The 25,482-nt window shown below is 35.1% G+C and overlaps 2 protein-coding genes across 2 annotated transcripts in view; one reads left to right on the forward strand and one right to left on the reverse strand.

The window, feature by feature from the left end:
- Positions 1-289, reverse strand: part of LOC123532992 (26S proteasome regulatory subunit 8) — a 31,938-nt gene extending 31,649 nt beyond the window's left edge. The window contains exon 1 of the mRNA XM_045314635.2: positions 265-289. Coding sequence (XP_045170570.1) covers positions 265-269 — 5 coding nt within the window. The 5' untranslated portion in view covers positions 270-289. The remainder of the gene's footprint in view (positions 1-264) is intronic.
- A 161-nt stretch (positions 290-450) lies between these two features.
- Positions 451-25,482, forward strand: part of LOC123532991 (chondroitin sulfate glucuronyltransferase-like) — a 36,035-nt gene continuing 11,003 nt past the window's right edge. The window contains exons 1-5 of the mRNA XM_045314634.2: positions 451-1,541; positions 17,298-17,426; positions 18,027-18,166; positions 23,394-23,512; positions 24,632-24,745. Of these exons, the coding sequence (XP_045170569.2) occupies positions 783-1,541; positions 17,298-17,426; positions 18,027-18,166; positions 23,394-23,512; positions 24,632-24,745 (1,261 nt within the window). The 5' untranslated portion in view covers positions 451-782. The remainder of the gene's footprint in view (positions 1,542-17,297; positions 17,427-18,026; positions 18,167-23,393; positions 23,513-24,631; positions 24,746-25,482) is intronic.

The following is a 25,482-nucleotide window of genomic DNA, read 5'->3' on the forward strand; positions in this document are numbered from 1 at the left end:
TGAATTTACTACTTTTCGCTTCTTTCAATTTCTCTTTACTGGTCATTAAATTCTTTACGCCGCCATTTTTACCTAGCATGCGATAGGAACATGTCGATTTCAATAGAATGTAAAGTGATACATACTGAAACGCGGTAGGGTAAAAGTAAGCACGTTGCTGCCGAGAAAATGCACTAGGAAAGGAAAAAAGATCAGTACTATTTATATTGGACTACTTGTGACTAGACCTGCGTAGGCTTACATTCTATTTGGTAGTGATCAGCCTTCATGCCGCACCAATCGCTCCGCTGACAGGGTTTTTTCAAACGCAATTTTAATAAGCGCTCTCTGACTAAGACTTTAGCTATTTCTACGTACGCTGTGCAGACGGACACGGCTGCATTTTAATTACATAAATCGGACGTATAGATAGCCTGATCTGGATTACGTTGCGCTTGGGGAAATAAAGCGTTTTTAAACCACAAAATAAACTTGATAACATTTATTATTTTATCGTGGAAAACTTGAATTGCTAGCATATGATTGAGAACATGTGTGCTACTTGACTTTCGCTAGGCTTAAATTAATGTCTTTTAAGAAATAATGTCAAATTGTTGAAACTGGAAAGCTACTTTAGACAGTTGAATTTTGACAGAGATTTTTTACTTTTTTAGAGCAGACCACTCAAACAAGTAATTTAGAAAATTGTTTGATGATAGTCTCATTTTGTTGTGTAAATGACATTATGAAATAGTGAAGTTATGTATCTGATTTGAACCTTGAGTTTTAAATATTTTGCAAATATGTTAAAATATCTCTATCAAATTTGGGGATTTTTCCTCGGACTATTAGGATTTCCAGCGCAGCGTTATATTTGTTTCCGTCCGTATGTGATGCCAGTTATAGTAGGGTTATGTCTAGGAATTACCATTCATATGATGTTCGCTCCCTTTCTTGAAGAAGGATGTGATATAGAAGCCTTACAAAGGGCAGCAGTAAAGAGGTCACAATTAGGAAACACCCAGTCACCAAAGACGAAAGTAAAGCCTAGTCAAGACAATGATGATTTTGAAGCTCGAATCATTAAACAAATTCCAAACAATGTTACAGTTGACAAGAATGCTGCAAGACCAAAAGTGACAAGACCAAGATATATTTCAACAGAACTGGGGATGAAAGAAAAATTATTTGTCTCCGTTTTGACAAGCGCAAACACAGTAGACAAACTGGGAGTGGCAATGGATAAAACTTTGTCTAAGTATGTTACAAAAGTGATATTTTTCAGCAGTGAAAAGCCAACTGTAGTTCCAAATGGTCTCCCACTGGTTGCCTTTGGAGATAGACATTCAGAAATGCTACCTGTGCATATTCTCAGATACATAAAAGAACATTATGCAGAAACATATGACTTCTATCTCTTTATATCTGACAGGACCTATCTACGCACAGAGAAGTACTACAGTTTAGTGGAACACATAAGTGTCAAGGATGATGTGTACATGGGAGTACCAGGACTTGATAGAAACTTCTGTGCCCTTGAAGGAGGTGCTTTGCTGTCATATGTAAGTTAAGTAATGCGTATATTGCCTGATGTAGTGCGAAATTGATATATATCTTAATTTTCTATGTGAACAAGTCATTGATATACCAGTGTAGAATGTCAATATATCAAGAAAATGAGAAAAGAAAATTGCAGAGAAAATGAGCTGAAATCAAAAGAATTTGCAAATAATATAAACTTCTGTATTCCATTTTTCCCTGGTTTATACTTCTGCTATATGCATGCTTGCTTTAACTACTGTTTTTCAAAGTCTAATGTTCATAAGGTCCTGTGTCCTACATATAAAATAGGTTTTCTGGGCCTCAGAAAGTTGAAGCCACTTTTTGAGAGGAAAGCCAAATAGAAGCTGAATTGCTGAAATTTGGGCACATTTTAATAAAATTCTTGTAGCCACTTTCAAAAAATCTGTAGCCAGTTCTTTGAATTTGTAGCATTTGGCTACATTTGGTGAATGGCAGAGGAGGCCCTGGATTTTGTAATCTGTCAGTGTTTTTTAGGGCCATTCGTCAATCTTTCTATAAAAAGAAGTATGTATTTCAACCAAAACTCCTGGTACATGTCTGTAATACACAATGTTAACCATACCCTTTAAAACCTGAGTGTGTGACCTACATTCATTAAGCTTAGGCCCAAGGTATGTCACATGTGTGCTTTTAAATTATAAGAAGCTAATAAAAGAAACCGTGAAAGTCACTGGAATTAAAGTGTCTCATTTATCATCTGATCATAATGCACAACCTTACAAAATCTGAAATGACTTACTCCCTACTGGAGGAATTGACCATATCATGGTTACAATTGTTAAACATTGGTCTCTACAAAAATGTATAAATTAACTTATAAAGATATGTTTAAATATATGTGTTGTAACAGTTGTATGTAGTCCCAGTATGTGACATGAACTTTGGGTGCTATTCCTATCACCTGCCCAGTTACAGTTTTCTTTTGTATAGAAAAGAAGTGTATATAACCAATCTTAACAAATGTCCAAGGCAGGACTATGCTGTATACCTAGGTACACACCTGATAGTTCAGTTCATAAGGCTTATAATGGAAGGTTGATTGTTCTACCCAGTACACACTTGTGCCTGAATCAACACCTGGAGAGACACCATCATCAAAAGCTTGGAAGTTCCCATATAACAAATAGTTGTGTCGGTTTGATGTTTAAATCAGTAAAATTTTAAAGAAGACAACTCATAAGGTTTTATGCAGCATAAATTTCAATTTTGTTTTCAGAAGAAGTGTTTAAAAACTTTAGTTTAAATTGCCACAATAAACAAGTTTCTAATATTAAACTAATTTTGAGCATCATTTAAAACTTAAATTACAATAATAATATGTATGTACTAGACCTGTGACTGCAAAAAAGCTAATTTCCATGTTAAATAGCTTAATTGTTAAACAGTTTAAAACTATGTTCTCATACAGCTTTTGTATACTGTTTTGCAAGTTAGCCTTTCATGTAAATTCTACATCTGTTTATCATAGAGAACAGTGGCTATATTGACTTAGGTTTGTGTGTATTTAACGACACCCTGCGGAGATGAAAAAGCAATTTTGTGTATTTCATTGCTTTGCATGTACCAACTTTATTATTTTCTCTTCACTAACACATAAACACACTTCCCATGTAATAAATTGATAACTTTGTAGGCATGTTCAAGTTTTCTTTTATTAAAGGCATGTTTAATAAAGTGTTCTTTCATACTTTAAAGAGCATGCCTCCAGATGAGATTTATATTTCAATTTTTTGAATGTAGAAAGTGCCTTCTTTCTGTTAGTAGTTGTAAGAAAGAAGTAAAAAAAAAGTATTTAAATACTATTCAGTCATTCGTCAGAAAAGATATAGAAAGACCCTTTAAAGTGCCTTTAGAAATTTATGTGTTTATACTTATGCAGTAAGATATTTGTTTTATAAACTAATCTGAAACAAGAAATATCTTTAAAAATGATGGTCGGCGAATTGTAATAAGGAAAGAAGTTTATGAATTTTTCATCTAACATTCATCTTTCATCTAACATTTTTCAAATTGCAAAACTAAACACCGCACTTTAACAATTTAAATGGTTCTCTTTTAATTTTTCGCAAAGGTTTCTAAGGTTGCAATTTTGTTTCGTTTATCCTTAGACGAATAATTACAGCAGTAGTTTGATGAAGATTCATGAAGCGGTTCATGAGAAGAGGTCATTAAACGTGTTTATATTTTTAGCTAAATTGGTCCCTATCCCCATTTGTAACAAAATAGCAGGAGACCTTACGATATTGTTACACATCGAGTTTGATAAAAATCCATTACATTTTAGTGGTTAATGCGAAGAAAGGCATATCTACTTTTAGCTATAGTGGTCCCTAATAGGGCCCAAGTTCCTGTATAAATAAATTTGGAAGAGGACCTTATAATGATGCTCCAGACCAAGTATGACAAAGATCCACCAAGCTGTTCATGAGACGCTGTATAAAGGCATTTCTAGTTTTAGCTCTAGCAGCCCCTAAATGGGGTCAAATGTCACAGCTGAACAAAGTTGGCTGCCTGCCTAATAAAGATGCTACAAATCAAGTTTGATTAGAATACATGAGAAAAAATCAATTAAAGGATTTTTTTATTTATTATTTTTATTTATTTCTAAAATAGGCCAACTGATCCCGCTTTAACAAATACATATTCGCTATTCATGAATCTTTGGACAATGATGTCACACCTATAAAAAAGTAAAGGTCAAGCAAAACATACATTTGTAATTATTTCAATATTTCTGTTTCATAAGCAAAGTTTGACCGTAGTCATATCACATAGATAAACTATATGCAGCGTACCTTCATTTCAGTGTAATGAGATTCAGTCATTATATAACATATATTTAATGAAACACATTTCAACTGAGTTCAATATTTGCATACCATACTAAAGAAAAATATTCATATATAATATATCAGTTAAATAATTTATAACAAATATATCAAAGCAAACAAGTACTCATTTTAATATGCAATCTGAATAAGTCACAAAAGCAAGAAACCTTTTCATATACAGACGACAATTGTAACAAGGAAAATCTTTTAAAAAGCACTTCTCTACATAAAAGATTCTTATCACAACCTTATTCATGTGATACGCAGACCGTATTCAGCTCTTTCTTTAATTTGATATATGTTGGTATTTGAACAGGTTTTTATCTTATCTTATTTATTAAACTTACTTATCATTTTGAGATATATCAATATTCTTGCTAAATATACTGAGCCAAAGTTAGCTTTAAAACTGTGAACAGCGTCGTTTAGGATAAACGCTTTGTCTACATTTCACTCAGCGTAGCACAGTCAACACAGTGAAAGAAATTGACACTCTCGTCCAATCAGACAGAGTGTTGCATAAATCTTCCATTTTGATAAATTATCTATAATGCGTTATCAAGTAGTTTGATTTGCAATCTGAAGTCACATGGCATAAGTAACGAAAACGAATTTAGACGGCGTCGCCGAAAAAAGAACTGCATACTTAACGTGGTATAAGAAACTTGCTTTTAGCTTGACTATTTGAAGAACAGTGAGAGCTGTTCTGCTCATCTGGGTGTCAATGGCATTGTCAGCCTCACTGTCACACCTTAAAGTTTTGAGCGCAAGTTCCTATCTTTTAATATCTACATACAAATATATTGGATTGAAATTTTACACAAGGCTTCATCAAACCTAAAATATAACCAAGTTAGATTACTTTTGGTTGAATTTAATTCAATTACGGCCCTTTCTCAGTCTAGAAAATTTGGTTAAAGTTTTGCTTGCAACTAAGTATCAAGCTTTTTCTCAGTAATGACCAAATATATTGAATTGAAATTTTACACTGTACTTCCCAGCTATCAGGCGTACTGAAATGACCAATTAAGTTAGGTAGCCCTAGGTTGAACTTAAATCATATCATGACCCTCCTCTGATTTAATAATATCTGGTTTAAGTTTTCAGAAGGGGCCTCTGTGGGCAAGTGGTCTTTAACTTCAAATTACTTGCCCTTCACTCATGTGGGTTCAAGCCTTGCTTAGGTGTTGAATTCTTGATGTGAGGAAGCCATCCATCTGGCTTACTTACAGAAGTTCTGTGGTTTTACCCAAATGCCCGCCCATGATGAAATAATGCACAAGGGGCACCTAGAGTCTTCTCCACCATCAAAAGATGGAAAATCACATGTGACATTAAATTCAACAAAATAAACAAAAAATGAATTTCAGATACAGCCATTATATCATAGGCTGTGCTGTAAATTTCAGATGGAGACATATATCATAGGCTGTGCTGTAAATTTCAGATATAGACATAATCACAGACTGTGCTGAAAATTTCTGATATCACAGGCTGTGCTGTAAATTTCAGATGTAGACAAATAACACAGGCTGTGCTGTAAATTTCAGATATAGACATAATCACAGACTGTGCTGAAAATTTCTGATATCACAGGCTGTGCTGTAAATTTCAGATGTAGATATATATCACAGGCTGTACTGTAAATTTCTGAAACAGACAAGTTATAGACACATAATATCGCATGCTATAATCTAAACATTATATCACAGGCTGGTACAATCTTAAATATGACCTGAATCTTAAGAAATGAGTCCCATTCCATGTTGATGCACATGAAGAATGAGTCCTACCAAGGTTTGTTATCCTTTAGCCTGCTGGTAGCAAGCTAACCTTTAGACTGCTGGTGGCAAGTTGACCTTTAGGCTGCTGGCAGTAAGTTACCCTTCAGCCTGTGGCAGCAAGTTAACCTTTAGCCTACTGGTGGCAAGTTAACCTTTAGCCTGTGATTCTGCCTTTGCGACAAGTGCAAACCAAGATCAGGCTGCACATACATGCAATCTGATTATAGTCTGTACTATTTGCTATTCAGTCAGTAAATTTTTAGTGAACATTGGTTTGAATAATAAGTGGTACTGGCCAAATTAAATGTACAGGTCCATTTTAGAACTTTGGCAGGGTGAAGGTTAAACTATCTGGTCTAGATAGATTTAAGAACAAGTTGATTTATTTAAAATAACATTTAAGAATCTTGTTGCTTTCATCCTATTTAATAAGGAAATGTTTTTTGTTTTTTTTTCTTTACAACTTTGTCCTTTTTCCACAATGCCCCTACATGAACTTAATAATAAAGTAGTATGTACAGACAGAAATATGCTTATAATGTTGAATATAATGGTCAAGTGATTAAGTAAAATTCGACCCAGACATTAACCCCAATGACCTTTTCATATATGATTATGTTTAGGACAGCTTTAAAAAGCTGTTTGTTTGCTGTGTACTGACCTAGAATATTTTGTGTAATGTGAGTAAATTGATGGCTGACTTTTTTTTCAGTCAGTACAGAGCTAATGAAATTTATATAGAGCAAATTGATGTTAAAGTTTTCAATGAAAATATTTCCTAGTTAGCTTGAAAAAGCTGATATATTAAATTATATAAATTATAATAAGTTATGTATAAATTTTGTCACCAGATGTACTAAACAGATTCGAAGTTTGAAAACAGATGACAAATGTCCATAAAATATCAAAACTCACAAATCAGCAAGTAAATCTATGTCAGGTTTATAAGGTGATTGGTACCAGCATTGCTGCATAATATTTTTACAGTGTGCCTAGTGGTAGAATGTCCGCTTTGAGTGCGGGAGGTCGTGGGTTCGATCCCCGGACGCGTCATACCAAAGACGTGAAAATTGGTATCAGTAGTTCCCTTGCTTGGCGCTCAGCATTAAAAGGAAAACTGGCCTCTCTTTTCTCATGGATTACATCAGGAATGAGGTGTCGAGAGTGATTAATATAAGTTGTAGAACTTGCTTCACAATCGACCTAAAATAAATTAATATAAACGAACACTCTAAAGTGACTTTAGAAATGTATTCTACACATTTTGTGTACTTGCAAAGTTATTTTCAATGACAAGCTCCCCTAATGTAAGAAAATCAACTACTTAAGTTGACTGTTAAGGTGGGAAGAATCAAATAGATCTACATGAAATTAAACACAGTAAATTGAATCTTATTACAAGTTAAATTATTTCAAAATTAGCATCTGGAGTGAAAAAGTAGTGTGGTAAATAGTTTCTGAATGTACTTTAAAAGGCTACACTTAATACTCAGTGTACATTATTCAGGGTTTTCCCTCGGGTTTTTTATTTGGGAGTCCATGGACTCCCATGGCTGCTAATTTAAGGGTCCCTAATAATTTTTGGGGGTCCACAAATTATTGATCTTGAAGATGGACATTATTACTAAAAAAAATTTATCCTAAAACCGAATGAACTTGTATCTTCTTAATTTAGATAGCAGCTGATTCAGTATTTCGGAATGGTATCTTTCAAAATGGCATGAGCTTCTCAATCCAGACTGATAACAAAAGGTGTGACAGTCTTTTTGTTATGATCAAATAGCCAGTAATTACCGGCAATTAAGTGTCAACTCGTGTCAATTATGTTGTTCACAGTTTGATCTTAGTTAAAGATAATACTCGATCCTTAATTAGTATCATAATTTTTGTGATTTATTAATATTTTTTCATCAAAATACTTTAAATTTATATGAAATTAATTTTGTTTAATAGAAAAATAAACCATTCGATCTTTTACGGAACGTAACGGCAATCTTAGATTTTAGCGGTGTCAGTTAGCGCGGAGATTAGTTTCCCTTTACCAAAATGGCGAACATCGGTAACAAAACTTGTTTTGAAGTTGGAAAATCGTCTATACCTGTGTATAATGAGCACCCACGATTCGGGGATGGTCCCGGTGGTAAAAAACTCAGCTCTTTCACTCCCAAGTCTTTTCACTCCCAGGTCTTTTCACTCCCAAGTCTTTTCCTCCCCTGACTATTCACTCCCATTTTCTTTAAAAAGGTGACTTTTCACTCCCATTTTTATTTTGTTCTCTAGAAATTATGTTTTAATTATTGGGAGGTCAATAAAAATTAATGATTTTGAAAATTTTAATGTTTTATGTATTTTTTTATAATGCAGATTATATATACTGAGTATTGTGAAAATGTGTAGGATTATTTTTTTCTGAGAGGGGTACTGTTAAGATAATCCAAAATATACTTTGGAAATAATATGAAATTAGGCGCTGCCTATCTGACGGGAAAACCTAGTGATAGTGAATAGTGACAGGCCTACGGATTCTTTCTTTTTTTCTGCATTAAATTGTTCTTTTGAAGTTTTTATTTTTATATATATATTATTGACTGTGTTATTATTAATAAGTTCTGAAATGCAAGTTTAATTATTAATATTCTGAAAATGCAAGTTTAGTTTGTTTTGAGTATTTTCAGTATAAAGAGGATATTGAAAAAGAGAGAGTATATTAAGAAAATACCTATTTAATAAAACTTTACTGTGATGGCCTAAATATGTAATTTAAACTGCTGAGAACTTTTGGGTTTGCATTTATTGAAATGGACTAATAGAAACTATAAATATAGACTAAAAATATAACTGGAAAACATTCTAACAAAATTCATACTTCACTGTATCAAAAGAAAAAAAAGAAAACTTTTGATTTTTATGTGTGTATTTTTTTAGTCCTTTGGTCAAAATTTTCATAAGTCATTATAGCATTGTGTTTGATAAATTTTTAAATTGTAATAACATTACCTTATACCTTGTGAAATAATTTGTGAAACATCTTTGATATTCCGTATACAGTAGAATTCCGCTATTAAGACCACCCATGGTTCTTTATAAAACTGGTCTTATTAGCGGTCTGGTCTGATTAGTGGACAAGGGAAGGTCTGGCAGATAATAACACACTGGAATACAATCAAGACGCAATAATGACAAACACAGTGTTCAATTTATATATAGCTTTATTTTCTTTAATTTCTATATATACTATTATTTTATAACCAATAATAAGACATGATTTTTAATATCACAATTAATCAAAGAATTACGGATCAAACTGTGTATTATTTAAGGACGCACTTAACTGATAATGACTTGAATTTTGTTCAATTAAAGACAATTACAACAATATCAAACCTTTTCAAACTTCATTCTCCGCTGAAATCCCAAACGTATTTACATTAGTAATAACAAACAAACACTGTTTAGATCTAATTAAATCCGTTTTAATCCAGTCAATTCGATCAGCGGGCATTCGTCTAATTACAAACAAATTAATTATTTCAATAATTTCTTATGTTAAAATAGCGATGTAAAACATCTTTAAATAACAATTTCAGACAATCAAACAGTTTGATACGTTGTTTTGGTAACATTTAAAAGACTTGTTAGCAATTAACGGATAGATACACAATATACACGCTGAACGTGTTAACACGATGTGGCACGTGTTAATTCCCGCGGCGATTCGCGGTAACATACAGAAAAATTTGAGTGGTCGTAATTGCGGTGATTAATTAAGTGTGAAAAATTCAAACAGTTCTGAAACTGGTGGTCGCAATAGTGGATTAGCGGTCTGGTCGCATTTTCGGACAAACGACCATTGGTTTTAAGAAAGAAATATTCCGTTCTTTGCAAAATCGGTCGTATTAGCGGTGCGGTCGTAATTTCGGCGTGGTCGTAAGTAGGAATTTTACTGTACTTAAAAGCTACCAATTATCTCATCACCATGAGATGTAACCTCCTTGATTAGTTGTATATTAACAAAGTTATCAATTATCACTTGTGTTTGTTTAACACTCCTTGACTGAAAGTTGCTACCCTAATCATCACCTTTCAGATCAATATCATATAGAAATTCCTAACCAATACTTCCCATGTCTTTAAAGTTAAAATTCATCATAAGATAACACAACATAACATAATTTAGGTTAGGTTAAATAATTATTGCTTGTATGTTCATTAGCTGGATTATATTTAGAGACAACAAAACTGAATAATTTATTAATTTATTCACTTCTTTTATTTTTTTAATGTAGATATGTAAGATAAGATAAATAATTACCCGCAAGACTGTTTTTTTTTAAGTATCATTGTTAGTGCAACAAAAATAATACAAAACATAGAGTGTAAAGAAAACAATCTTATAAAAACAAAATTAAGGAATTTTTGAGGAAATGAGACTTAAAAATTTTCCGGCATGATAAAAAAAGATCTTTAAGCCAAAGCAAGAATGATTTTAAGTATTACAGTAGGTTTTAAAGAAGAGTAATGTAAAGATCTGGCTGAAACATCTTTCTTGCAAATTGAAGTTTGGTCATATTATAAACATAAGAATATGAGTTTTTGTTTCTAAAATATTTTTAAAATTCCAAATCAAGAAAGAAAAAAAAGATGAATGCGCCGGGAATGGTAAAGTATTAAAAACAACAAATTCTCATGTGTTTCTGTAGTAGATTCTATAGTTTGCCAATAATTAAGTTTTAAAGCCTTATAGTTTAAGTTTTATAGCATGTCGTGAATTTGCACGCTTTAACGTAATGAATTTTGCAAGATTATTAGATGAGCATAATATGATTAGGTATATATGTTATTCCAGATTGTGGGTCCCGAGTAGCTCAAAGATTTATGAAAAAATTCTATTCTTGCTTTTGGTATCTTTAGTTCATTGTTTTGATTTGATCTAAGTTCAAATCAGATATTTGGCTGTGGTTAAATTTTGAAGTAAGATAGTCGGGGGATTGCTCGGACGAACCTTCCTGTTACAGCCAATACATAAATCTAACTGTGACATAATTAATGAAATTTAATTTACAATACATAATCCAACAATTTCATAATTCACTTTTCAAACAGTTATGACACCAGAATAAAATTTAGCATAATTATACAATAATACTCAAGAATGAAATAAATTAAAATGCTTGGATTATATACTAGGGAATATAACGGTGGTTATAACAAGTTTTTCAATGAGGGATTGATAATTAATATAACAATGCATATTTTTTTTATATCACTTCTCTTATTAAATCATCAAAGGACATCAAAGATGCTGTAGTAACAATACATAACTTAATTAAATTACATCTTATTCATATTTCAATAATTACTAATGATAGGCAACTGAAACTTCGTTTCCGATACAAAATAAATCGTTCTTTCAGAAAATGGAAAAAAAGTAAAAGCAATAAAAAGATACTATAAGGACCCTTTTTGCTTGACGGGGCTCTATTATTATTGTCATTATTAATATTGTTATAATAATTATATAATAATTATTATTGTTATTATGTACAATGTCATTGAATATATAAAATTATTCACGTTTTTCATCGTCTGCTAACTATTTTGTCTCCAGTTCCCGGTAGTTATTTTACCGCGTTTTCTGCTTGCAATTCACGAATTTCTCATGTTTTCAGTGCACTATATAAGTGATTGTTAATTGATATTCTTCACTCGAGGTTGAATATTTGACAGCATAACAAGTATTTTGATTATTTGTTTATTCCCTCCCACCCACCCTAACAGCGATTTCAAGTTTCTTAATAGTTATTGCTGATGGCTTGTAACTGTATTCGAATATCAAAGGCAGATTTGACTTTTTGACTGTGATTTTAACAAGAGTAATCATTTAGTTCTAGAGAGATTCCTCAGGTCAGACATTACGTCTCCTTTATGTTCTGATAGAAAATAAGGTTCACAGTTACGTACCTTATATTTCAAGGGTCTTTAGACATGAACAGTTTCTTGATAACTATTACTGTTGAGTATTCATGTATTACTAGAACTTTAAAGGCAGATATACATTTAACATTATATGAGAACATTTGAATTCTTCATGCCAGACTCGGTATCTACATTTAGAAAAGTAACATTCGCAAGTACGCATTTAAGTCTATATCTATATATTTTATGCTGTTTTTTCCCATGCAATCTTATTCTTTCGTTATTAGCCCACCATCATCAGATGGTGGGCTATTCAAATCACTCTGCGTCCGTGGTCTGGCGTCCTTCCGTCCGTCCGTCCGTCCTTCCGTTAACAATTTCTCGTTATCGCATCTCCTCAGAAACTACCAGGGGGATTTTGACCAAACTTTGTCAGAATGATGTATTGGTACCCTAGTTGTGTCCCCCCTGAAAATCAGACTGGTTCAACAAATTTTTAGTAAGTTATGGCCCTTTGTTTATTTCTATAATTTACATAGATTTATATAGGGAAAAACTTTGAAAATCTTCTTGGCCAAAACCACAGAGCCTAGGGCTTTGATATTTGGTATGAAGCATCATCTAGTGGTCCTCTACCAAGATGATTGAAATTATTTCCCTGGGGTCTAATATGGCCCCGCCCAGGGGTCACATGGTTTATATAGACTTATATAGGGAAAAACTTTGAAAAACCTCTTGTCCAAAACCACAGGGCCTAGGGCTTTGATATTTTGTATGTGACATCATCTAGTGGTCTTCTACTAAGATTGTTCAAATTATCCCCCTAGGGTCAAATATGGCCCCGCCCCGGGGGTCACATGGTTTACATAGACTTATATAGGGAAAAACTTTGAAAATCTTCTTGTCCAAACCACAAAGCCTAGGGCTTTGATATTGTAATGTAGCATCGCCTGGTGGTTCTCTACCAAGTTTGTTAAAATTATCCCCCTAGGGTCAAATATGGCCCCGTCCTGGGGTCACATGGTTCATATAGACTTATATAGGGAAAAGCTTTTAAAAACTTCTTGTCAATAACCTACAACATTCAAATTTGGACCACATGTATGGTTTTGAGTGGCAAGATGAACCTTGACATGAGTTGACCTTGATTTTGACCTAGTGACCTACTTTCACATTTCTGTAGCTACAACCTTCAAATTTGGACCACATGCATAGTTTTGTGCACTGATATAAACTTTGACCTTGACATTGACCTAGTGACCTACTTTCACATTTTTGAAGGTACAGGCTTCAAATTTGGACCACATGCATAATTTCGTGTTCCGAAATGAAATTTGACATTGATTTTGACCCAGTGACCTACTTTCACATTTCTCAAGCTACAGCCTTCAAATTTGGACCACATGCATGGTTTTATGTACCGAAACAAACTTTAACCTTTACATTGACCTAGTGACCTACTTTCACATTTTTGAAGGTACAGGCTTCAAATTTGGACCACATGCATAGTTCTGTATTCCAAAATAAAATTTGACCTTGATTTTGACCTAGTGACCTACTTTCACATTTCTCAAGCTACAGCCTTCAAATTTGGACCACATGCATAGTTTTGTGTACCGAAATGAACTTTGACCTTAAGATTGACCTAGTGACCTACTTTCACATTTCTGTAGCTACAGGCTTCAAATTTAGACCACATGCATGGTTTTGTGTACCGAAACAAACTTTGACCTTTACATTGACCTAGTGACCTACTTTCACATTTCTCAAGCTACAGCCTTCAAATTTGGACCACTTGTGTAATTTTGTGTACCGAAATGAACTTTGACCTTAAGATTGACGTAGTGACCTACTTTCACATTTCTGTAGCTACAGGCTTCAAATTTAGACCACATGAATAGGATTGTGTACTGAAACAAATTTTGACCTTGACATTGACCCAGTGACCTACTTTCACATTTTTGAAGGTACAGGCTTCAATTTTGGACTGCATGCATAGATTTGTTTCTGAAGTGAAATTTGACCTTGATTTTGACTTAGTGACCTACTTTCACATTTCTCAAGCTACAGCCTTCAAATTTGGACCACTTGCATAGTTTTGTGTACCGAATTAAACTTTGACCTTAAGATTGATCTAGTGACCTACTTTCACATTTCTCAAGCTACAGCTTTCGAATTTGGACCACATGCACAGCGTTGTGTACGGAAATGAAATTTGACCTTGAGCTAGTCAGTAAGTCTTGAAATTTGGAACACTCAAAAATGGCACATTGGTGGGCGCCAAGATCACTCTGTGATCTCTTGTCAAATGGAAATTGCCGTTATCCTCTTTTGAGCTAGTTTTCATTTTATTTTTGATTTTACCTTGAAAGAATGTTATGTTTTACACACTGCACATTTTTCTTATTTTGTGGTTATTCAACGAAGCTGAGAGAGACCAGAATTGCCATCTTATATGCTGTTTAATTATTCTAGATAAGATGAGTTCAAGTTATTACATTTGGTTCATTCGGGACCTTTTTACAGTTTAGATTTTCATGTACATCTGATTGTATGTTTGCCTTAAATTTTGATAGTATGTTTTCAGGCTGAGTGGTGTACAAAGATAAAGATAACCACATTTACCCCACTTCTACTGGTCGATCATCAACACATCGCACAACATCGTACCGTCTGACATTTGCAAGACAAATATATTCGTATTTTTTGTACATTGGAATGCTGTCAAATACTAAGACCTGTATCCTATATTTGTGTTTGTTGTTTTTGTAGTTAGGAACATAAAATTAGTGAATAATTGATTTACTCACGACATAGAGTGAGTAAATCATTGTAATGTATAGCATTTAATCAAATTATCCAGTTTCAGTTATATCTAGAAATATGAAATTTCAATATTATATATCATACTTGCAATAATATTCAAATATTCTTGGAATATCTATTTAGAATTCAGTTCCAACCTAAATATTAAACAATGAATTATCATAATAGAAAAATATGAAATGAGAGTGAATAGTCACCCCATAAGGTGACTATTCACTCCCATGTTGGGAGTGAATAGTCAGGGGAGGAAAAGACTTGGGAGTGAATGGTCCGGAATTCAGTTAGCGCGGAGATTAGTTTCCCTTTACCAAAATGGCGAACATCGGTAACAAAACTTGTTTTGAAGTTGGAAAATCGTCTATACCTGTGTATAATGAGCACCCACGATTCGGGGATGGTCCCGGTGGTAAAAAACTGCGCATTTTACATGGGTATCTGCGCAAAGGAAGCTTCAGTGCAAAGGAGTTTCGTGACCGATTTTGCGGGTCCAGTGGACACAGAGGCACTACAAAATGCGAGTCCAAAGCAGTCAAAGCGCGTCAGGGACGCAGAAAACCTGCGTCCGGGAAAACCCTGCATTATTGTTTTCTTTTGAAACATCCATAGAAATCATTTTGATAAATAAATGAGCAGCGCCATGAGAAAACCAACATAGTGTGTTGCGACCAGCATGGATCCAGACCAGCCTGCGCATCTGCTGTTCGCATTCAAAGCCTATTGCAGTTAGAGAAACTGTTAGTGAACAGCATGGATAGTAAATGCACTATGTTGGTTTTCTCATGGTGCGGCTCAAATATGTTATTATAAGATTGTTTATGGGTGTATGCCATGAATCCAGAATCATGTATAACATATATATAATACCATCTTTAAACTTAATTTACTAAATGATCATAACCAAATGTGTCTACATTGTGATATTTTAGTGAGGCAGCCCTATAAAGTTGGGCATTGTAGGACCTGAAACAAAATGGTTGTGCTGATTGCTATAAGTATATATAGACCCCATCATTTATATGACTGAAAAATAGTTGAAAAAGACACTATAATAAAGCCAAATACACACAAACATACACAGCCAGAATTATATCATTTGAAAAGTGAATGACTTTTTCATATTATTATGACATTCCTTTCATAGGTGAATTGGTGTGGTATATACTACAGTAAGTCTGTAGTATAGATAACCTATTAATATTATGACATAAATCCAGCTATATCAGTCACAGAGGTCTGCCAGGACTTCCATCACATTGAGGTCAACAAACAGCAAAACATGTACTGCCTAAACCCAGGAATGATTTAATCTTTTGTTTTTAAGTTTGTCAGGCCACGATTTCCATCGATTTCCATCAAAGTTGAAAGTTCAGACAAACTTAGGGAATTTACACTAAGTAGCCCTAGGTTTTAATAAATGTTTGTGTTGTTTTTCAGTGTGTGGTGTCACTGACTTCGGTTTTACTTTGAGTTCAGGTAGTGCATGAATGACTACAGTCGACATTGTATTAACCCTTAGCCTGCTGCAGGCGAATTTAACAGCCATTGCAAACAGCTTGGAACCAGATCAGACGCCGATTAAAAAATCAGCATCTGATCAGGGTCCAAGCTGTTTGCTACTCTGACAATATTTCTTCCAATTTTGGAGCAAATTGAATGAACTTTACAATTTTAGCAGACGACATTTCCAGCAGACGACAATTTATCTAGCATGCTTAAGGTTAAGAGACCACTCAAGGGACTGTTAAGAAGTGGTCTCTTAATGGAATGGTCTCTTAGTGAATTTCAGTCAGATGAAAAGAAAAGTCGTTTAACTGTTAATGTAACTGTATTTATTATGAACATACATGTATGGTTTAAAAATCTGTTTAACCATCGTGAACACTTTTCCAAGTCCACAAACCGTGAAAATTATGGCTGGATTGTTTTCCAGTTTGACTGATACGAAGGTTAATTGCATTCAGTCACATGCAAAACGTACTCGCTAATTACACAGATGAAGAAATGCCCGGTAGAATTTTGGTACCCGGTCGCTTAATAGATACTTCTGTCCAATATTTTACCTTTAAAAAGGTCGTTTAATGGAATGAATTTATGTACTGAAAACTTTCGGGAGGGATTTTGACCGGTTGTTTAATGCAAAAATCGCTTAACAGAGGTGGTCACAAGTGCGATGTCGACTGTTTTTGAGCCTTTCTGTTATACGTAATTTTTTTAGGAATTCATGCAAATGTCTTTTAGAAGGTCTGATATTTCTACCAACTTAGATTGAAATAATGCATGTTGTATGCGCCAAAGTTCTGGGCCTGTAAATGTAGAATGTTGCTCTTTGATCTTTGATTAGGATGAACATTTCATTTTTGTACTGTTCTATTTTCAGTCTGTGATGTCACAAGTACTGTCCAAGTTGGACTGGTGTACCAGCAACATACATTCAGATAATCCCAGCATAACATTTGGAAGATGTGTGCATCACGCTTCGCAGAAATTCTGCACACCTCGCGGTGGGGTACGTATAAGCAAACTTGCCATCTTGCTGACTCAGATATCATTTTGAATGGCACACAATTCAGTGGATGGTTCTCTCCTATTTGGGATAAAGAATTTTTTCTTGTGTGACCAGTTTGTTGGCTGAGGATGTGTCTGGTTTTCACATTTAAACTTATGAATAGGCAGTTCTGTTTCTAACAATATAATTATTTAGATATGTAGCAGAAAAATGGTGGTTTTACCCCGGTTCTATTAATGCCTTTAACCTTTATCATTCTGGGCATGATTGACTCTGCCATTGCAACCAGTGTGGATCATGATCAGCCTGCACATCCGTGCAGTCTGATCATGATCTGCACTGTTTGCCATTTAGTCAGTATCTTTTGGTAAGCACCCCTTTTAACAGCTAATGGTACTATCCAAATTAAAAGATGGACAAGTTTATTATAGAAATTTATCCTGGTAAGGGTTAAATGCCTTAATTACTGTTAGGTCTTTCTCTGCCATTAGAACTGGTTGCCTGAAGACTTACAGTTATATTAGTATGACTTTAAACGTTAAAACTGAGCAAAACAAGCAATCAGATCCTATATTTATGATCGTATGGTTGTAATTCTAGGACCAGACCCTGAAGTTCTACCAGTTAGAAGATTTTGATTATGATGCAGATATAGACAAACTGAAGGAAGATGTAGAGTTCAATCAGTCGCTGACATTCTACCCGATGCCGGATGATATATCACACTATAAATTACACAGGTAAACAATAGAATCTGTGAGGTAAAGCTTGAAAACAGCATGTTTTAATTTTAGCTTAAAGTCTATATATAGTTTGTTAGATATGTTCAACAAAGCCTCAAGTCAATACCTTGCATAGTATTTGAGTTATGTCCTGGACAAGGTTTTCAAAAAAGGGAGATAATTCAAAAATTGGACCAACTAGAGTTATTGACTTGATGCTTTACATATTCGTAGAGATCAGTGAGAGGGAGTGCAGTGTTAAAGAACCACAACTCTTGTTGACCACATTTTCTCCTTAACACAACCTCCATGACTGAAAAGCCCCTTATGCTACAGAAATTTTGGGTAGCATCCATCAGCATTACCGATCACCTTGTTTCTATAAATATGTATATAGTAGAAACTTAAAAAAATTTCAGTGCAGAAACTGCTAGCCCAGTTTTGAAATAATTTCACAGCAATGTTTCTATGACTGAAAAGCCCCTTATGCTACAGTTATTTTGGGGAGCATCTGTCGGTGTTACCGATCGCCTTGTTTCTTTATCTGTGTAGTAAAAAAATTTCTGTGCAGAAACTGCTAGCCCAATTTTGAGATAATTTCACAACAATGTTTCTATACCCAGTTTGTGAAAAATATTCTGGTTTGTCAAAATACGTTCACATGAGGGCATGATCACTTTTTATATGCAAATTTGGGAAAACGAAGAAGTATTACGCAATGATGTGTGCATCTGTCTGTTCATCTGCCTGTCCTTCATATTTCGCACCCAGAGCATAAATAATAGTCAAGATTTTGACTTTAAACTTGGCATGTAGGTAGATGATAATGAGATGGAGTGCCGAGCCCATGAACCTGTCAAGTTTACAGATTGAAGTCAAAGGTTAAGAATTAATTACCATTCAGTATATTCAATAAGAATTGCAAGCAAAGAATGCAACAAAGCAAAATAAAAGCAGACTCCGATTGATTGCATCTGTACATGTTCAAGGTTGGTCTTCAAACTTTGCATAAAAGTATGTCGTGGTGAGACTATATGTAGAGCTTATGAACTGGGTCCATTGGTCAAGGGTTAAGGTCACAGACTGAGCTCAAAGGTCAATCTATCTGTCATATTTCTTGTTCGCATATACCTTAAAAAACTACCGGTATTCAAAGATATTGAATTTAGACTTGACATATAGGTAGGTAGCGTTGATACAATGTGCAGTGTTCATTAACGGGGTCACTAGGTCAGATGTCAAAGATCACAAATTAAGCTTGAAGGTCAAGACTTGATAATCATTCTAGGTACTGACAGTAGGTCAAATATTAATCAAGCTCAAATGTCTACTTAGTCTATCATATTTCATTTTCAGGGCATAACTTAAAAACTATTTCAGGTATTGACTTGGAATAAAAGTACATGTATAATGTTTGCAGAATGTAATAACCCACATGACATACTCCAACCCATTCCCACATTAAAACTCCACCTTGAGTTTTTTGTGCCTTTGTATCCTGTCACCACTGCTGCACAACTGGTCCGTCCCCCCACCCCTCGCTAACAGACCCAACCCCACCCACCCAATGCCACTTTCCTTCCACCTCATACCGATATATATTGTAAAGTTTAAAAAATCTTCTTGCCAGAAAAAACTTGCTCAGTTTCAAAATAATTTCACAGAGATTTTCCTTTACCAAAAGTATTCAAGCAAGCTGTATAACTCAGGTGAGCAGTATTGGGTCATCACAGCCCTCTTGTATCCATATAACCCATTAGAAACAAAAGAAGTGGTCTGTGTAAAAAGATGGTATCTAATGCAGGTAAAATTATACTGTTTGTCGGTAAACAAGAAGAGAAAGGTGATATTTTCAAGACAAGTTATATTGTTGTGGCCAATATTTGCGGATCGTCTTTGGTACAGGTTCTAAATTTGTTATTCAAACTGTTAAACAAAAATACTTTTGACATATGACTAGAGGTCTGTCCCCAGAAGTACTATCTGATTTTGAACATTTTTTACTCTTCTGCGTTACTGTGTTAAGCACGCGTTAATAATCGATGTTACCGGTAAATCTAAATTTGTTATTCAAACTGTTAAACAAAAATAAACATTTGAAATATGAAATAAAATAAAAGATTTTTGAACAATGTTCATTCTTGTTTTGCTTTACTGTGTTAAGCACACTGTAAGAAGGTGGTGTAAAATATAAATATCTACTATATTTACATCAGAAAGTACTAATAGTTTTCTCATATACTGTTTCTTAATAAAAACAATGATTAACTATTAAAATGTGAACGAGATACTTTTGGCATATGACTAGAGGTCTTTCCCCTAAAGCACTGTATATAAAGGTTTGAGCCAGTTCTTCAGTGAAGAATCTGATTAACACAAGCCTTAAATACTATGATGAGTTCGGCGTAATCATTTACTTTACAAGTTTTGGTTGAGATTGCAAATGGCTGAACAAATTGTTAAAATACTATCACAATGGGGAACCATGCTTATCGACATAAGTGTGCTGAGGATTTTGAAATTCTTCAGTCTACTATTGCTCTTTCCACATGAATACGCACACGTGACATAGCCCTACTAGTTTCAACCTGTTGTTGAGTTAATTGGGGACTGTCCTTTAGTAAATGCTGGTATAGCAAAAAAACAGTTTCTCGAGGTGACTTCTTCACTGATTAGAAATCCTCTATCAGCTAATACGAGATCTCCATTCTCAAGTAAATCCAGAAACCCACTCCTTTGTGTAACAATTTTGTCTGATGTCCTTCCCCCGAATGCCCGCGAAATGAATGATATTGCACCCAATGGAGTAATTGCCACAAGATATTTTAAGTATTATGATGCTTGTAGTTGGACCAAGTGGATGCCCGCGCAGTTATAATTTCCTGGTCTTTCAATGAAAATTTCTGTGCAGTCAATGATGGTTCTAGCATTTCTGCATTTTGGCTTAAATACCTTGGGCAGTGTTCTAATAATGTCTTCTTTTCAGGCCAGTGAATCATAAATTTTAACTGCTTTGCAATTATAGGAATACACCTGTTCAAAATTTCTGACACAGTAGTAGGTGAAATGTCAAATCTGGTGGCTATGTCATAATTCTGTACATTAAGTCTTCGTTTCATAAGAACAATAAGAACAACATCCTCGCTACATACTGAGGAGAAAGCTGGAAGACTGTTCTGAAGGAATGATACCAACCACATGAAGGTCTTGAAGTTTGGGATTCCTGTGAAGAAACTTGTCTTTTTGTCACTATTTCCTTGACTTAGAAATTCAGCACCAAAAGTTTTATCTTTGACCCTTTTCTCCAGGCGTCGCTTCTCATCCTGAAAACGACCTAGTTCCTGCAGCAATGACTGTTTTCTCTGATTTCATTTGCTCAAGCTCCTCCATGCATCTGCTGTCATCTGAAATAATGTTAAGCAATACTGACATTCTTGATTTGGCTTCACAATTCATACGAATAATAACAAACTGGTAGAAAGTTTATGTATATATCAACTTTTATTCGCACCATTACGACACTGTTATAGGGCTGCCAATGCTAAAATCTAGCTTGCACTGCTTAATTTCTACATTGGACTTGTCTGTCCTTTAATTTGGACAGTACCGTTCTCTGTTTAAATAGTGCATACAAAAAATACTGACTGAACAGTGTACATTGCAGATCATGATCAGACGCTATGGATGTGCAGGCTGATCGTGATCTACACTAATCACAAAGGCAGAATCGGTCGTGTTTAACGCGATAAGGCTAAGGTGTCGATCACTGTCATTGAATCAGACAGTATGCTAATTGGTGGGTACCATTCTTTGAATTTATTTAAGAGTTTGCATAACATTGTATACATTTATTTACCTGGATCTAAACATCCCCTAGGTGGAGTGAGGTCAGATTCAGTGTCTGCATCTACATTTGTACAGTTCATGGAAAAGGAACAAATCAATCAAGATTGATGCAGCTCTCTGTCTATTGTTTTCATTCTGCTCCCGGTCCAACTTCAGCGACGCCTGGCTCTGGACCTGACAAAGCGGTTCAGTTTTACATTTGGAGTTGAAGATCTGTGGGTCGGATAACCCAAGTACAGTGATGGTGCATAATCTGGGTCCTCGGGAATCTGGCTTGCACTTCCTGCAAATTAAATTATGCAAATTTAAGAACAGCATGCCATATTAATTTTGCAGTTGAAATGCCTTGGTAATATTCATATCCAACATATGAGCCATGCCATGAGAAAACCAACATGATGGCTTTGCGACCAGCATTGATCAAGAACAGCCTGCGCATTCACGCAGTCTGGTCAAAATCCATGCTGTTTTTGCTAACAGTTTCTCGATATCGCAATAGACTTCGACAGCGAACAGCACGGATCCTGCCCAGACTGCGCAGATGCTGGTCGCAAATGCACTGTTGGTTTTCTCATGGCATGGCTCATAGCAAAAGTAAATCCAGTGGCTGTAGATACATGCAAAATTATTTTAACCAACAACAGTAGGCCTACAGTAGATCTACAGTCATTAAATCAGTTCTGGCACACTTTTTGAAATTAAGCTCGGTACAGTATGTTCAGAAACTCTATTTTTTCTATTGGGTCATGTAAAGTAAACATTTCTTATCTATCTGTCTATGTACATACGGTACAGCAGAGTTTATAATTTCCTCACCAAATGAACGCATGTTTACAAGCCTTGTATGAAATCTGGGTCAACAAGCTCTTGCAGTTTCAGCCATTGTTTACATTACCCAGCTGACAATCATGCACCGGATTGTGACTCGGCGGCATCACAAAACTATTAAAGGTGAAATGCAAAATGAAAAATTTTCAGCTCATTATAATCACCACTTTTATTTCAAAGTTAAAAAGAATCTGTCTACCTGACACGAAGTGTTTTCCACACACACCATCCTGGCTATTTGGATTCCAGTTTTTCCTGTTGATGGCCGATAACCATTGTTTTCTTCGCACTGGGTTATTTTCGTTGGGAATTCTATGCCAAGAAACCTTGGAACCCTTCCCACCTGTTAGTACAGCCCACAAGTACACAAGACTCAACCATTACTTAAATTTGATGTGTAGAATTCTTGTACAATTTAATATGTTGACTCGCCAATGCTAACGGTGTATTGATTTTCTGCCCACCAGCGGTGTTTACATAAATAAATCAGGTGCGCGTGACGTCACGGCGATCTCTCCTATTGTATTAGTGATTTATAAGACTGATGAGTCATTTATGTACATTTTTCTAGGTATTTCTGTATAGTGGACTTAAATGAGACACAGCACCAGATCGAGGCTGCCAAAGCAGACATAATTGATTTGAGTGAACATTCTCCTGGAGGACGTGATAGTATAACTTGGCCACTCGGTATGTATCAGGCAGTATAACTTGGCCGCTCCTTATGTATCAGTCAGTATAACTTGGCCGTTCCTTATGTATCAGTCAGTATAACTTGGCCGCTCCTTATGTATCAGTCAGTATAACTTGGCCGCTCCTTATGTATCAGTCAGTATAACTTGGCCGCTCCTTATGTATCAGTCAGTATAACTTGGCCGCTCCTTATGTATCAGTCAGTATAACTTGGCCGCTCCGTATGTATCAGCCAGTATAACATGGCCGCTCCTTATGTATCAGTCAGTATAACTTGGCCGCTCCTTGTGTATCAGCCAGTATAACATGGCCGCTCCTTGTGTATCAGTCAGTATAACTTGGCCGCTCCTTATGTATCAGCCAGTATAACTTGGCAGCTCCTTATGTATCAGTCAGTATAACTTGGCCGCTCCTTATGTATCAGCCAGTATAACTTGGCCGCTCCTTATGTATCAGTCAGTATAACTTGGCCGCTCCTTATGTATCAGCCAGTATAACTTGGCCGCTCCTTATGTATCAGTCAGTATAACTTGGCCGCTCGGTATATATCAGCCAGTATAACATGGCCACTCCTTGTGTATCAGTCAGATGGTTTGCAGACAAATGAGGCTACTGAATGTCCATAAATTTGTAAACTTCTTCAATTCCAAAGTCAAGCTGAAGAATTTTTTGGTTTGTTTTAGGTTTAATGGCATTTTTTTAACAGTATTTCTTTTATGTAACAGTGGGCAGTTAACCTAACCAGTGTTTCTTGATTCTGTACCAGTACAAACCTGTTTTCCACAAGTAACTTCCAACTTCCCCACATGAATCGGAGGTGGAGGACGAATGATTTCAGACACAATGTCTTTTATCAAATCATCATGAAGAACATACGCCCTGCCTGTTGATCAAAGCTTACAACACCGCACTGAAGATACCTGCTTTACTAAAGTGATACATTATAGCAGACTTTGAAAAAAACACTACATAAAACTTAGCGTAGATTTGACTATACAAAAAGTTTAATGACTGCATTGATTGTGTTGTTAGTGATTTATGTGAGCTGCTACAAACATATACTTTCATATTATAAATATTTAGTGTTTGAGATATTGGATGTTAAATTTGTTACAGGCGCCCAGCCACCCTATAAACCTGTGAACAGGTACTCAGTCATACAGTGGACGTACTTCACAGAGACACATATATACCTTGCCAATGAACTAACAAACATCAAAGAATTATCAGGTAAGTTCTTAGAGGGATTCAAGATATTCTTTTATTATTAGACACCTTCAGCTATGTGGTCTGCATCTGAAAGATAATACAATGTATTGACAGAGATGGTAGACTAGCTAAGGTCAGTATTTACACATTTCCAATCCAGATCACATCGTATTACTCAGCTGAAAAGTTCTTAATTGTTTTATTGTATTAAGTATTAATGCTTGAATGCTCATGTCTCATTTTGACTGATTAATTCAGTTTGCTGTGCAATAATGTAACTAGTCCCCTGCTGGTTGAACACCAGTTTTGGGGACTGTAGGATTGCGCTTTTCTGTCCGTCTATCATTCTGTCATTCCATTCATCCATCCGCACTTGGAAGAAATTGGAGACAAATTAGGGGAGTAGCTATTGGTTCTGTTTAGGATACGGTGTACTCCTAACAAGTTCCAAAAGTGAAAAGAATTATGTAGAACAGTGTTCTGAAACCTGTGATGCAGAAAGAAGATTACCATGATTATTCCATTGATAGCAAATTTAGAACAGCAGTCTGGAATTCAGACCACTATATCAAAGTATCAAAGAAATACACGGAAACAAGGTAAAGTCATGGATACGATATGGCTTTCTATCAGAATGTTCTGCTCTTCCTTATTTGGCTTGAATGAAGTCACAATTCTTCCAACTTAAGGTATTTCTGAATGTTTAATTAACCAGGAATAACATCATGTATCTGGAAAAACTAGAATAATGTCTCAAA

The sequence above is a fragment of the Mercenaria mercenaria genome, chromosome 11 (assembly GCF_021730395.1).
Source record: "Mercenaria mercenaria strain notata chromosome 11, MADL_Memer_1, whole genome shotgun sequence".
In the NCBI taxonomy this organism is placed as follows: Eukaryota; Metazoa; Mollusca; class Bivalvia; order Venerida; family Veneridae; genus Mercenaria; species Mercenaria mercenaria.